Source organism: Oryctolagus cuniculus, chromosome 9 (genome assembly GCF_051225735.1).
Source record: "Oryctolagus cuniculus isolate XC-2025 breed Fujian yellow rabbit chromosome 9, ASM5122573v1, whole genome shotgun sequence".
In the NCBI taxonomy this organism is placed as follows: domain Eukaryota; kingdom Metazoa; phylum Chordata; class Mammalia; order Lagomorpha; family Leporidae; genus Oryctolagus; species Oryctolagus cuniculus.
Window position 1 is genome coordinate 97,228,164 of NC_142875.1, and position 12,597 is coordinate 97,240,760.

The 12,597-nt window shown below is 49.6% G+C and overlaps 1 protein-coding gene across 23 annotated transcripts in view; it reads left to right on the forward strand.

The window, feature by feature from the left end:
• WASF3 (WASP family member 3) overlaps positions 1–11,600 on the forward strand; it is a 136,628-nt gene extending 125,028 nt beyond the window's left edge. For 19 of the 23 annotated variants that reach the window (XM_089304404.1, XM_089304414.1, XM_089304406.1 and 16 more), the window contains 3 exons: positions 4,656–4,922; positions 6,224–6,591; positions 8,400–11,600. In XM_089304404.1, coding sequence (XP_089160530.1) covers positions 4,656–4,922; positions 6,224–6,591; positions 8,400–8,557 — 793 coding nt within the window. In that variant the 3' untranslated portion in view covers positions 8,558–11,600. Of the gene's footprint in view, positions 1–3,650; positions 3,818–4,655; positions 4,923–6,223; positions 6,592–8,399 lie in introns of all 23 variants that reach the window. The other 4 variants (XM_089304416.1, XM_070049198.2, XM_017343458.4 and 1 more) reach the window with 1 other exon arrangement.
• Positions 11,601–12,597: the final 997 nt, after the last annotated feature.

Sequence of the window (12,597 nt, forward strand, 5' to 3'; positions counted from 1 at the left end):
GGAGCTGGAACTGACCCCTGGCCTCCAGTTTGAATTCCATGTTGTTTATTTCTATCTGAAGTGAGAAGGATGAGACAGACTGCTGTAGTTCTTTGGGTAGGACAGCTACACAAACTTCACAGCCCCCACAAAGCTAGCCAGCATTCTAATTTTTCCCAGATAATTTAGTTATGATTGTTTGTTTATGCAAAGCTATACTTTATTTTTATCCCATACATACGGTCTGTTTTACACAGATACAGATGGGAAAATTATGATGTTTTTTAATCAACCAGTTGAATAGTATTCAATCTAACATCTGTAATTAGATTGTTCCATGTTGGGGGTAAGTTGATGATTATCAGATTATTTGGTCTTCCGCCACTCTGTTGTTTAGATATATCTTCATCTCTCTTATTTTTCAAAAAGCAAATAGGATTGTAAGTTTTATTGCTTCAGAGTTTTCTTTTGTCTCATACCATTCTCTTGTCCTCTCATTATTTGTATGCAGTGTGTATTAATAGGGAGATTATAGTCTATCATAGTACTTGAAATGTGTCCCTTAAATTAATTTAGAAGTTTTTAAAAAATATTTTATTTATTTGAAAGGCAAAGTTACAGAGAGAGGGAGAGACAGAGAGACAGAGAGAGAGATCGTCCATCCTCTGGTTTACTCCCCAAATGGCTGCAACAGCTTTAATTGGGCCAATCTGAAGCCAGGAGCCTGGAAACTCTATCCAGGTCTGTCACATGGGTGGTGAGGGCCCAAGCACTTGGGCACCCTCTGTTGTCTTACTAGACACATTAACAGGGAGTTGAATCAGAAGCAGAGCAGCTGGGCTCGAACTGGTGCCCATATGGTGTCACAGGTGATGGCTCAACCCACTACACCACTATGCCAACCCCTTTAATTTTACCAACACATGCCACTTCTTTCTTTTTATAAAATAAGATGTGTTTATTATATCTGGAAGTTATAGAACACATTAAATAAAATATTATCCATAGTCTTACCATCCAGAGAAATCATTGCATCACCGTCTACATTTTAGTTACTACATAGTCTTTCTGTACATGTGTTTTCCTCTTTTATAAAATGGGAATTGTGCTATTAAATTTTTATTTCTTTTGACTTTTTATTTCTTTTTAAAAATGTATTTATTCATTTGAAAGGCAAAACAGAGAGAGAAAAGGAATATCATTTATCCTTAGGTTCACTTCCCAAATGTCTGCAACAGCCAGGACTGGGCCAAGCTGAAGCCAGGAGCCTGGAAGTCCACCTGGGTCTCCCAAGTGGGTGACAGGGACTCAAGTACTTTAGCCATCATCTGCTGCCTTCCTAGGCACTTTAGCAGGACACTAGATCAGAGGCACAGCAGCCAGGACTAGACTTGGCACTCTGATATGGAATGCTGGCATCCCAAGTGGTAGCTTAACTTGCTGCACCACAATGCTGGCCCCATAGTTCATGTTGAAAGTATTTAGAAACATATTTTTAATGGTTGTACATATTTTTTAAGATTTATTTATTTATTTATTTGAAAGTCAGTTACACAAAGAGAAGAGAGGCAGAGAGAGAGGTCTTCCATCTGATGATTCACTCCCCAGTTGGCTGCAACAGCCAGAGCTGCGCCGATCCAAAGCCAGGAGCCAGGAGCTTCCTCTGGGTCTCTCACATGGGTGCAGGGGCCCAAGGACTTGGGCCATCTTCTACTGCTTTCCCAGGTCACAGCAGAGAGCTAGATCAGAAGTGGAGCAGCCGAGTCTCGAACCAGCGCCCGTATGGGATGCTGGTGCTTCAGATCAGGGTGTTAACCCACTGCACCACAGCACCAACCCCATACATATTTTTCATGATTGTATGTATCCTCTCATCTGTGTGCATTTAAGATACTGAGAATGGGGATTCTTATTGTGACTTAGAAGGTTAAACCACTGCCTGCAGTTCTGGCACCCCATTTGGGCACTGGTGTGTCCTGGCTGCTCCACTTCTTATCCAGCTCCCTGCTGGTGTGCCTGGGAGGGCAGAGGAGGAATGGCCCAAATCTGGACGTAGTTCCTGGCTCCTGGCTTTGGTCTGGCCCAGCCTTGGCCATTGTGGCCATTTGAGGAATGAACCAGCAGATGGAGGATCTCTCTCTGTGTCTCTCTGTCTCTCTCTTACTCTGCCTTTCAAATAAAATAAAGCCTTTAAAAAAAATATTGAGGGGAATTTAAGTATCAAACTTCATGGCACATCAATAAATCCCTCGTGTAAGTAATATACTCCAATCCTGTGATCTTCGATCTGTGCTGCTGTGCATGCCCCCCCCCGCCCCCTCCGCCCCCCCGATGGTTAGGAATGGGTTGGCTCTTAAGCATGAACTAGGGTTGAGGATGAGGAAGTGTTGCCCCCTGGGTCACCAGCCCTCTTTCTGTGTTACTCTTGCTTCTCCATGCCCAACTGTCCTTTTTTCTCATCGGACCCTGGGCCCTGTTACAGCTCTCAGACAGTCTCTGCCTGTCTACCTGAAAGACCCTAACAGATGTATTGTGGTCACCCATTGAATCCCCAGTAGATACAGTCAGTCCCCCTACATCCATGGCTTCTGCAGCCCTGAAGTCAGCCAACCAAGACGGGAACACGTAGTTAGGCTGTGATGGATGTGTCCATCCTAAACACGTACAGCCATTTTTCTTGCCGTTACTCCCAGAAAAACATTGTAACAGCAATTTGCATTGCATTAGGTGTCTTTCAAGTCATCTAGAGCTGATTTAAGATATGTGGGAGGGCATGTGTAGGGTCCGTGCAAATACTGTGCCATTTCATGGGAGGACTTCAGCACTTGTGGGTTCTGTCTCTCTGGGAGTCCCCCACAGGTGTTGAGGTGCAACCACACTTATTTCTGCCTGTTGTGGTCTTATCTGCACCCCTGAATTTCTTCTGCAACAGGCAATTCCTGGTCATCACGTAGCAGCAGGATCGCCAATCCGCTCCACGCTGGCCTGGTGCCTGTGCTGACTTCTGCCAGCAGTGCCCCTCCTCCCCACCTGGCTTCCTCACTCCTGGGCTGTCCACCCCAACCCCAGCCTCCCGATGGCCTGCCCTCTGCAAAGCTCTTCTGATTCTGCCTCTTCCTTTCCTTCCATGCTCATCCCGGCCACCCTGTTTTCTGGGCCCCCAGCCGCCCAGTGTCGTCAAGCTGCCTTGCAAGGGCAGCACTCTGCGCTGCACAAGGTGGCAGCTTCCTGCGCCTGCTCTGGGCAGACTCATTGCCCCTGGGGCGGGACGCCTCTGCTACACAGTTGCACACAGTCAAGTGCCTGTGACCAGTGGCGACCAAGTTTTAGGTATTTACATTTTAAGCATCTGCTAAATCTTAGTACAGGTCAGGTTCTTCCCTTGTTAAAAACGCTCCTGACTCACTCGCTAGCAGCCGGCACAGTTGGAAAGGCATAATGGCATGCACACGTACTGCCAAGCGCATCCTGCACTTGGGAAGCCTTCCTGAGTTAGTGGTTGTCACTGCTCTGTGGCCAGGGAGGGAAAGGGCGGGCGCAGCATCTTGTCCTGTAGCTCCGTCCCGGTGCCCCAGGCCAGCGGAGCTGCGGTCTGAAATCCAGACACGGAGACTCAGCTCTCTCTACCCCCCCCTCCACATCCCCAATGTGTGTTTGCCTGTTTCCTTCAGAGAGAGAAACACAAGCTGAATCCTCCCCGAAACCGGCAAGTGCACGTGAGGAAAGTCAGAACGAGAAGAGAAGAGTGGGAGAGAAGGAAAATGGGCATTGAGTTTATGAGTGACGCAAAGAGACTGGAGCAGGCAGGGAGCGCGGAGGAGGACAGAGTACCCGGAGGGTTTGTCCTTTTGCTTTCTTTGGGTTCCCAGCCTTGGCCAACCCCTGCTTCAGCTGTCCTGAGAGGGTGTGCAGGCCCTGTGTGTCCTGTAATCCGGTGGGTGTGCGTGACTGTCACTGTGTGCCACTAACACCTGCAGCTGCCACTCACGCAACTCCTTGTCTCCTCCCAGGGCTGCGGTGGGCGTCCAGCACCCAGTGCCCAGCACCTCTCTCAACTCCTCTCCACTCACTAACCAAGGTCTCCTTTCCTTCCAGAGGTCACACTCCGCTGAGCCCTCCTAGCAGATGAGGCCTTTCCATGCTGCACTGGCTTGCTGCTTTCTCCTTTGGTTCAGTGCATTTCTTCCTTTGATAATAAATGCAATTCACTTGATTGAGCTCTTTCTTTTTCTGTCCTTCCTGTTAATATTTATCCCGTCCACCTACCATTTTCTGTCTTCTAATTATATGCTGTCAGTTTCTTTGCCACAGAACGCCTGTCTTAGATGCTGTTTCTAAATGAAGTGGACTTTGCCTTGTAGCCTTCTTTCTTAGAGAAGTCTGCTGAGATCTTGTGTAAGCAGGGCCCTCTGTTGCCTGCCTGCCCGCCCGTCTGCTGACTTGTTCACTTCAAAGCTGCGAATCTGACTCCATGTAACACTGGGCTTGCTGCTAAAATAGTAATTACACCGCTGCTCAGAAGCTCTCACGGGGCCAGGCCTAGTTGGCAGTAAAGGAATAAGTGTTGGCTTTTATGCATTGGCAACGTTATGATTCAGATGTACTCTGCTGTCTGCAAGGGGGGTTTTTTCCTTGCTTAATTTACAAGTCTCCCACCCCTGTCTCTTGAATGCCAGGTCTCACGCATCGGATGTCACGGATTACTCTTACCCGGCCACTCCCAATCATTCTCTACACCCCCAGCCGGTGACCCCGTCCTACGCAGCTGGTGATGCAGCACCACATGGGCCCGCAACCCAGGCCCCCGAGCACGAGTACCGGCCCCCCTCAGCCTCGGCCAGGCACATGGCCCTCAACAGACCTCAGCAGCCGCCGCCCCCGCCGCCCCCACAGGCCCCAGAGGGGTCGCAGGCCTCGGCACCGATGGCTCCAGCAGATTTCGGGTGAATCAGTGCTCCTTATGCTCTGGTTATGCTCCCTCTGGCATTGGAGTCTTGCTGTAGGTGGTGCAGGGATTTTTAGCTTTGATGGTTTGGATGCCAGAATAAAGTCAAGAATGATTGGCTGTGGATTCTGTCAGGCAGAACAAAATCCTGTGTGGACTGAAGCAGGTACAGCATCGAGCAGCTCCCCCTTTCTTTTTTCATCACAGTGCAACCTCAGGGTGACGTCTGTGTGTGCAGAGGGTCGTGTGTCTGGGTGGGTCTCCGAGGCAAGGCCGTGAGGAAGGATGGGACCCTGATCTTTGGCCCTGTTCCACCCTCAAGTTTCTTTACATGTCTTGGGTGCCTCACAGACAGTTCTTAGCCCATGTGAGGTGAACATATTGTGCAGGCCCCTGCAGTCTGCTGTCTTGACCGCTTGGCACCCAGGTATCAGTACTGCCCCCAGCCCCTCCTGTTCCCACCTTTCAGGTGGAATTCAAACACCTGCTACAGGAGACTTTGATGTTCAAGTTCCTGGATGTGAGCACACACCTCTGTTTAATGGGCTGTTTTCGGCATTCTCTTTTGGCTTAACCGAAGTCTCAAGAGCAGTGCCCTCCAAATTGTGCCTAGGACGGTTGCATCTGTACCCCCACTGCCCCGAGTGTTCTTCAGCCTGGTGTGTTGTGGACCCTCTGCCCAGGGCAAGCCCCTGAGCCTTCCCGGGCTTTACTGCTCGACACACAGTCCTAGCTGCCTCCCATCTTTCGGCTCTCCTTAAATCAGGATTCCCAGGGGAGCATTCTGAGGCTTCTGCACTCAGGCAGAAAGGGTCTGGGGTCCAGTTGGTTTGGCAAACCCTTAGCTGGATAGGATTCAGCAGATTTCTTGGCACTGGGGCTCTGCAAAACATTGGTAGTCTGTAGGGCACATGGCCATGGGGGTTTCCGTGGGGCTGGGCTCGAGAGTGTGAAATGTTCCCAGTCTGCGTGGTCACAGAACCCTTGCAGGCCAGGTTTGGGAGCCACACTCCTCTGAGATGCCTGGGATACAGGGTGACTGGGGTTGCAGTTTGGCCATCTGTAGTCAACTGCTTCATTCTGGAATAAAGTAGAAGGTTTGGCATCCTGTTGCAGTGAACACTGTCGACCTCTGAAAACGACAGACCCACAGCATGGATGTGTGCCTCCCAGGGGGGATTTCAGACCCACTGACCCGCATGTGTCACGCCCGGGGCAGCCTGTCTGGGCGCAGTAGCATTGAGAGGAAGTGACCCTCCACTGTCACTCTGCTGACTCCGTGTCTCCTCTCTCTATCAGGATGCTCCCAGCGCAGATAATAGAATATTACAACCCGTCAGGACCACCTCCGCCGCCGCCTCCACCCATGATTCCTTCAGCACAAACTGCCTTTGTCAGCCCCCTCCAGATCCCCATGCAGCCCCCATTTCCTGCCTCAGCTGGCTCCACATACTCAGCTCCTCCTCATCCACCTGCCGCAGGGCTCCTGGTCACAGCGCCACCTCCCCCCGGCCCGCCCCCTCCCCCACCGGGCCCCCCTGGCCCTGGCTCCTCTCTGTCGTCTTCCCCGATGCACGGCCCCCCAGTGGCTGAGGCAAAGCGTCCAGAGCCTGCGCAGCCGCCCATCAGCGATGCGCGAAGCGACCTCCTTGCTGCTATTCGGATGGGTAAGTGCGACAGTCCCTTCCAGGAAGAGACTTCTCCAGGTCCCTCGTCCAACAGTGAGCGAGCACAGAGCTGCAGCCCAGGGCCTGGCGTTAATGATTCCCTTTGCAGCACAGCTGTGATGGTGCTGCCTCTGCCTTCGAATCTGGCCTGTGGCACACCGCCCCCTTCCCACCCCAAAGACTCCTGTGTCCTCTGTGAGTCTTGACCACCATTGGCACGCTTTGATTTTGTCAGGGAAAGAAGTCCCTGAGATGCGATACTTCCTGGGTGTGTGTCCAGAGCAAAGGACATTTGATGAAACGTAACTACTAGTGTCATGACCCATCCTTTGTTGGTTGTTGAATTAGGGGGAAATTTTTTCCATTTGTAGGTAGATTGGGTCTGTTGATAAAATCTGAAAAATATCTGTAGGCTAGGTATGCCACCTGGCCTCAAGTGATCCAGAGAGAACGTGTGTGTGCGTGTAAGAGGGACAGAGGAGGAGACCAGACGACACATAGGGTCAGATGTGACCAGTTGGGGGACCCAGGCACTGGGGATATGGAAATGTTTTTCTGTCTTATAGATAGTCCATAAATCTGAAATGACTGCAAAAGAGATAGCTTAAAAGTGAACATGTGTCTTCTTTTGTTACTAAGCAAGAGAGTAGATGATTTTATTATATCTATTTTCAATAGCAGTTGTTAAAACAGAGCTTTCTCAGTTACTCTTGCATGTTAGCTGGGAACTGTTAATGTACTGTGTCTCCATGTCTTTAGTCCCATGTTGTGGGAAGATAGACACACTCTTCCTGATGCCACTAGCCACATACCATGTGTAAAAGTTACAAGATCTCCATGTGACTGGTTGCCACCTCATAGACCAGTGTGGCTCTAGAATTTTTTAAGGTGTCCATGTGCACTGAAGTTATAACTCATTTTTATTATTTCAGCACATTACTTTGTCATAAAAACATTATGACTTGCACTGCACATTACTTTTTCTTTTCTTTCTTCTTTTTTTTTTTTTCTTTTGACAGGCAGAGTTAGACAGTGAGAGAGAGAGAGAGAGAGAGAAAGGTCTTCCTTTTTTTTCCATTGGTTCACCCCCCAAGTGGCCGCCATGGCCAGCATGTTGCGGCTGGTGCACTGCCGATCCAAAGCCAGGAGCCAGGTGCTTCTCCTGATCTCCCATGCGGGTGCAGGGCCCAAGGACCTGGGCCATCCTCCACTGCACTCCCAGGCCACAGCAGAGAGCTGGATTGGAAGAGGAGCAACCGGAACAGAATCCAGCAAACGGGACTAGAACCCGGGGTGCTAGCACCGCAGGCGGAGGATTAGAAAGTCACAGTTACACAGAAAGAGGAGAGGCAGAGAGAGAGAGGTCTTCCATCCACTGGTTCACTCCCCAGATGGCCGCAATGACTGGAGCTGCACCGATCCGAAGCCAGGAGCTAGGAGCTTCTTCTGGGTCTCCCACATGGGTGCAGGGGCCCAAGGACTTGGGCCATCTTCTACTGCTTTCCCAGGCTGTAGCAGAGAACTGGATCGGAAGTGAAGCAGCCAGGTCTCGAACTGGCACCCATATGGGGTGGCGGCACTGCAGGCAGCAGCTTTACCTGCTACGCCACAGCGCCGCCCCGCACTGCACATTTTTTGAGGGGAGCATTAAACTTCTTAATATTCCCTGAGCTTGCCGCCTCTTCAGTTTCCAGAACTTTCTCCGTAGCGCCGTTAGAAAAACACGGTCCAGCAGGTGTTCACATTTAGCTTTCCTTCCCTGGGCCTGAGCAGGGGGATTTGATTCTCAATCTCGTGTGTGGCTGCAGGAATTCAGCTGAAGAAGGTGCAGGAGCAGCGGGAGCAGGAGGCCAAGCGGGAGCCCATTGGGGACGACGTGGCCACCATCCTGTCCAGACGCATTGCCGTGGAGTACAGCGACTCCGACGACGACTCGGAGTTTGACGAGAACGACTGGTCCGACTGAGGCCGAGCAGGCGGCCGCAGGTTGCAAGTGTCAGGAGGGTTGTACGTGGGCTCAGCACCCCAGTAGTGGTGTGATAATCCTGTAGCTTAGCACCTTTTGTATTCACAATGTGGTATTGCTTCTGCACATCCAACAATTCCAGGTTTTTTCAGTATTTACTGTGTAATACTTAAGTGCCACTACACATAGCAAATCTTGCTGCACACGAGGAAATACGCTGTAACTATTGCATTGTCCTCAAAACAGCACCTTGCTTCCCCTCGGCCGTGAAAGTATTTAGTGCAGTTTGGGTTTACTCTCTATCGATCCTTACAGTTCTGCAGACTTGCTGTGTGTTTGTGAAACTGCCTGGCTTTGGGTCTTGGCAAGATTAATGACTGTGTGTCAGTGTGATGTCTTCCAATCAGTAAGTGATATTGTTTTCCATCCAGGGATTTTTTTTCCCTTTCTTTGTAAAAATGTGTTTCCAAAGTTGGTTCTGCAGGGAAGGGTTTAGCAACACAGAAGAACCAAATATTTCTGCCTCCAGTTTCTCTGCTTGGCGGCCCCTGACTGAATTTGAATGCTCCATTGAGTACTCTCATTGCCTTTGCACACGCTTGTCAGACGTGGAATCGGAAGGGCCCTCTCGGGGCAGGCCCCCCGGCATTTGCCTGGTCAGTGCTTGTTGATGATCTTTGTGCAAGGATTCAGCAGCTCCGTCAGGGTAAAGGATCTGGGTGCTTTCTCCTTCGAGGGGCCTGTCAGGATGCCAGTCAGAACACTGGCCAGCCCTCACAGTCCAGGAGCCCGCTGGCTGGGACAGCTGCGAGTGTGCAGGAGCTGCCCAGTGCGGCCCAGGGTGCAGCGCCCCTCCTGCCCCCTTTCCGGGTTAGCTGTGACCTAAGTGTGGTGGCCAGGGTTCGTGGCTCCTCCTCCACGCACAAAGAGAGGGCGTCAGATGGCACCTCGCTCCACTGTCTGGATCTGCAAAGCTCAGGTCTGGGTGAAAGGAGATGCTAACAGCTATTTCTTCACTTCTCTCGGTGCTGTGGCCAGATTAGGGATCAGTCCCATGAGCAGGGCATTCGCCCCACCCTAGAAGCACGTAGTTCTCTCGTCTCACACTCGTGGTGTCCGATTTTAAGTCACCCCTCACTAGATCACCATGCTTAGACCTTGGCCGAGGCGCAGTCCTTGGCTTCCACCTCTGCCCTCCCCGTATGCCTAATCCTAGAGATGGGGCTCACTTTCCTGGCTAAGGTAGGCTGTTGGGGAGCTCAAGAACAAAAGAACAGGAGCTTGTATTCTGTGATTCTGGGAGAAGGATAACTACTTGCTTAGAATCAGCGAGTGCCCCAGGCATTGGCTATAGATTGGCCTTCGCAGATATGCTAAGATACCAGACTCACTGAGGAAATCTCGCGTCCCAGAATCAATCAGGTGGTGGTGATTAGAGAAGCCCCATGATGAGGAAGGGAGCAACCTTGGGCTAGAAACAGAGCTGCGGCATGGATGGTAGGAATGGAGATAGGGCAGTGATCCGTGGACTGTGGTCCGTGGGTTCTGAGAAGCCCATCAGCTGTGTGCTCACAGCTGTGTGTCTGTGAGTGACAGCTGTCTGGCTGGTGGTGGCCACCGTGTGAGGATGGATCTTGGAGCTCTGAGAAACCGCGTGTCCTCATCGCTCTCGCAAGGCCAGCCTCCCCTCAGGTGCGTCCAGGTCTGCCCGGTGGAATCAGCTGTCTGTCACTGGCTTCCTGAGCCGCTCTTCTCCAGGAGGGCCACCATTTGGCGGCCACTGGGATTTTCTTGAATATAAGTAATAGCTGTAAGTTTCTTAATTTCCTTTTTTTTCTTTTCAGTGGGGGGGAGGGTGCAGATGTAGAGGCCTATTGGGTTGGCATTATTCTTGGGACTCTGACCATTTTTAAAGTCTTATTTTGTCTTTGTTGTAATAGTTCACGTTTTTAGCCATGTTTGCGATGAGAGTTCCCTGCATAGTTCTGGAACTTATAATTTCTAATACTTTTTCATTTTGTTTGGCCCTTCTGGAGAGAGCACTGTCCATGTGAGGATTTCTCCTATTCATATCCTGTTACAATAAAATTAGTGGCACTTTATCCAGGATAGTCCTGAGCCTATTCACTATTAGTGTCTCAGTTGTAGTTTAATCACCAAGTTATTTTCAACTTGATTTTAGGACTAGTGGAAAAGTTTTTGCCCTGTTGTATTCTATAAATTTTAAAAGAATGGGAAAATGACTAACATCCAGATTTGTTTTTTTTAGAGTATTTTTTAGCAAACCTGATTTATTTTAAAATTAAAATCCAGACTTTCTATTAAGGTGTTGCATGAAAGAAAAAAGTTAAGATTTTGAGTTTTCAAGTCTTCATTTTCAAAAAACTATTTACCAAAACAAGTGGAGAACATTTAAAAGCACACTTCATTTCTATAAATTTTGCATTTTAAATTATAGTGTAAACTGTAAGGTTGTTTTAAATTATCTGCAGTTTTATTTCTCCGTGTGCATTTTAGTTGCATTTCCCATAAGTTTCCCTGATAGCATAGATTGGGCAAAGAGGATGCAGCAGTGGCCCACATGGTACCACGTAGTACCACACAGCTATGTGGTTGAGCAGAAGACAAGTGTTTTGCCTTGTTAGCCCCAAACCATAAGATTTTGCACCCTTATGTTTTTCTTCACTAAGGATACTATTATAAAATTAACATTTTCATTTCAGTAAATTTTTAGAACACCAAAATATTTTCTGAGCACCAAGTGGCTAGGTTGTTAAAGTTTTGTTAATAATTTGCAACTGAAATACATGATACATTTTAATCCATTAAAGACTAGTGGGACTGTATCAGCCAGAGTAGCAGTAATTTTCGTTTTATAAATCAAGAGTATCTGTCATTGCAGTATTACCAATGCTGATGTAAATGGAATTTAAAGTGGTATTAAAAGAGAAATTCCTGTTAAACAATTTTTATCTGTTTGTATATCTTACTATAGATTATGTACAAGTAACATCTAAATAAAATTACACTTTTAACCCTAAAAGGTTTTGCTGATTTACAGCGGTGTGCGTTTGACCCCTTCGCGGGAGGAGCCCACACTGAGACGTGAGAGCCGCTGGAGCAGCGCTCTGGTGGTCAGACGGGAGAAGCCCGAAGGCTGCGCGTCCCCGCCTTCGGCAGTGACAGACCAGAGCCTTTGTTATTTTCATGAAGTCCTTAGAATAATTCTTAAATGGGTATTCTGTTTCATATGGGAGAACACTTCAGTGATGCAATTACTCACCCAGGAACCTTGCTAGACCTGGACCCGGGGCAGAATTGACGTGGGGCGCGGTGGAAGTGGGCCCTGGGCAGGGGTGTGGCTGCCTGGGGAAGCCGGCCCGGAGTGCAGGTGCCTGGACAGTGGCTGTGGCGGCGCTGGGTGCATGTGCAGGGCGCCCTCCGGCATGGCTTCGTCACGCAATCAGCCGATACCCCATTCTTCCTGTAGCTTCCACCTAGGCCGTGTGTTTTGTAGTCACTGCCCAGTGGGTGCCAGTCTACCCAGAAGCAAGCAGCCGCTCATTGACTGGTAAGCTGAATGGATGGATTTCGAAGTTGTGCGTTTAACAAATGGTAAATTACATGCAACTTTTAAATGCATGCCGAGTTCTACCAGGTACCTCATCCATGTTTCCTCCGTATCAGCGCTTGTCAGGGCGTGTGGGGCACTCTCTCTCTTTGGAGGAAGTTTGCCCATCGGCCTGCGCTCAGTGAGGCGGGCTCAGGGCCTGTCATTTACTCCAGGTGTGATCCTGCCTGGGAGCCGACAGAGACTAACTGTCCCTTTATAGGGACATTTCTTCAACAGACATTGGAGGGCCCGGTATGAGCAGAATGGCACGAATATGGGTCACGTGGTCAGGAGTGCCTCGCATCGGGCTGACACTCGGGGAATGCGAGCTGTGGCTTTCCCTGCAGGTCACCAGGCCTTGCGCTCGTGGGCTGCCTGTCAGTCAGAAAAGAGACTCTCGGTGTTCTCAGCTCAGTGGCTTTGGTCG